This window comes from Penaeus japonicus, unplaced genomic scaffold (assembly GCF_977035675.1).
Source record: "Penaeus japonicus unplaced genomic scaffold, GWHDUDI00000001_assembly GWHDUDI00000021, whole genome shotgun sequence".
Lineage (NCBI taxonomy): Eukaryota > Metazoa > Arthropoda > Malacostraca > Decapoda > Penaeidae > Penaeus > Penaeus japonicus.
The window spans coordinates 34,092,168-34,094,667 of NW_028234423.1; the positions used below are offsets into that span (position 1 = coordinate 34,092,168).

The 2,500-nt window shown below is 37.3% G+C and overlaps 1 protein-coding gene across 1 annotated transcript in view; it reads right to left on the reverse strand.

Annotated features, from left to right (window-relative positions):
• Nucleotides 1–63: 63 nt before the first annotated feature.
• The window catches only part of LOC122242832 (uncharacterized), a 13,451-nt gene continuing 11,014 nt past the window's right edge, over nucleotides 64–2,500 (reverse strand). The window contains 4 exon segments of the mRNA XM_086549169.1: nucleotides 64–69; nucleotides 114–533; nucleotides 681–1,280; nucleotides 2,141–2,500. The exon segment at nucleotides 2,141–2,500 is cut by the window's right edge and continues 208 nt beyond it. Coding sequence (XP_086405295.1) covers nucleotides 64–69; nucleotides 114–533; nucleotides 681–1,280; nucleotides 2,141–2,500 — 1,386 coding nt within the window.

Genomic DNA, 2,500 nt, shown 5'->3' on the forward strand with positions numbered 1-2,500 from the left:
TTTGTATGTATTCTCATGTGTGTTATCAGATTTTGTTTCAATGAAAAAGCCTTTTCACAAACTTCACAGCTATATGGCTTCTCCTTTGTATGTATTCGTTTCAATGAAAAAGCCTTTTCACAAACTTCACAGCTATACGGCTTCTCCTTTGTATGTATTCTCATGTGCGTTACTAGATTTCGTTTCAATGAAAAGGCCTTTTCGCAAACTTCACAGCTATATGGCTTCTCCTTTGTATGTATTCTAATGTGATTTACTAGACTATGTTTATGGGAGAAAGCCTTTTCACAAACTTCACAGCTATACGGCTTCTCCTTTGTATGTATTCTCATGTGCGTTACCAGATTTCGTTTCAATGAAAAAACCTTTTCAGAATCTTCACAGCTATATGGCTTTTCCTTTGTATGTATTCTAATGTGAGTTACTAGAGTATGTTTATGGGAGAAAGCCTTTTCACAAACTTCACAGCTATACGGCTTCTCCTTTGTATGTATTCTCATGTGCGTTACTAGATTTCGTTTCAATGAAAAAGCCTTTTCGCAAACTTCACAGCTATATGACTTCTCCTTTGTATGTATTCGTTTCAATGAAAAAGCCTTTTCACAAACTTCACAGCTATACGGCTTCTCCTTTGTATGTATTCTCATGTGCGTTACCAGATTTCGTTTCAATGAAAAAGCCTTTTCACAAACTTCACAGCTATATGGCTTCTCCTTTGTATGTATTCTAATGTGAGTTACTAGACTATGTTTATGGGAGAAAGCCTTTTCACAAACTTCACAGCTATGCGGCTTCTCCTTTGTATGTATTCTCATGTGCGTTACTAGATTTCATTTCAATGAAAAAGCCTTTTCGCAAACTTCACAGCTATATGGCTTCTCCTTTGTATGTATTCTAATGTGATTTACTAGACTATGTTTATGGGAGAAAGCCTTTTCACAAACTTCACAGCTATACGGCTTCTCCTTTGTATGTATTCTCATGTGCGTTACCAGATTTCGTTTCAATGAAAAAGCCTTTTCACAAACTTCACAGCTATATGGCTTTTCCTTTGTATGTATTCTAATGTGAGTTACTAGAGTATGTTTATGGGAGAAAGCCTTTTCACAAACTTCACAGCTATACGGCTTCTCCTTTGTATGTATTCTCATGTGCGTTACCAGACTTCGTTTCAATGAAAAAGCCTTTTCGCAAACTTCACAGCTATATGGCTTCTCCTTTGTATGAATTCGTTTCAATGAAAAAGCCTTTTCACAAACTTCACAGCTATACGGCTTCTCCTTTGTATGTATTCTCATGTGCGTTACTAGATTCCGTTTCAATGAAAAAGCCTTTTCGCAAACTTCACAGCTATATGGCTTCTCCTTTGTATGTATTCTAATGTGAGTTACTAGACTATGTTTATGGGAGAAAGCCTTTTCACAAACTTCACAGCTATACGGCTTCTCCTTTGTATGTATTCTCATGTGCGTTACTAGATTTCGTTTCAATGAAAAAGCCTTTTCGCAAACTTCACAGCTATATGGCTTCTCCTTTGTATGTATTCTAATGTGATTTACTAGACTATGTTTATGGAAGAAAGCCTTTTCACAAACTTCACAGCTATACGGCTTCTCCTTTGTATGTATTCTCATGTGCGTTACCAGATTTCGTTTCAATGAAAAAGCCTTTTCGCAAACTTCACAGCTATATGGCTTCTCCTTTGTATGTATTCGTTTCAATGAAAAAGCCTTTTCACAAACTTCACAGCTATACGGCTTCTCCTTTGTATGTATTCTAATGTGAGTTACTAGACTATGTTTATGGGAGAAAGCCTTTTCACAAACTTCACAGCTATACGGCTTCTCCTTTGTATGTATTCTCATGTGCGTTACCAGATTTCGTTTCAATGAAAAAGCCTTTTCACAAACTTCACAGCTATATGGCTTTTCCTTTGTATGTATTCTAATGTGAGTTACTAGAGTATGTTTATGGGAGAAAGCCTTTTCACAACCTCACAGCTATACGGCTTCTCCTTTGTATGTATTCTCATGTGCGTTACCAGATTTCGTTTCAATGAAAAAGCCTTTTCGCAAACTTCACAGCTATATCACTTCTCCTTTGTATGTATTCGTTTCAATGAAAAAGCCTTTTCACAAACTTCACAGCTATACGGCTTCTCCTTTGTATGTATTCTCATGTGCGTTACCAGATTTCGTTTCAATGAAAAAGCCTTTTCACAAACTTCACAGCTATACAGCTTCTCCTTTGTATGTACTCTCATGTGAATCGTGAGTTTGCTCTTACAAACTTCACAAACAATACCTTTCCTTTCCTCATCGCTTTTTCTATGTAGAAGCTCTTCATTGCCTTCGCTGTGCGCCGCCTGATCCTCACCTGATGACCCCTTGGGCCCAAAATCCTCAGCCACGAATGGAGCTGATGGCAATGCGTCATTGGAGTCTTCAATCACATTACTTGAGTCTCTTTCAAAATCTTCCTGTTTGAGATCTTTATAGAA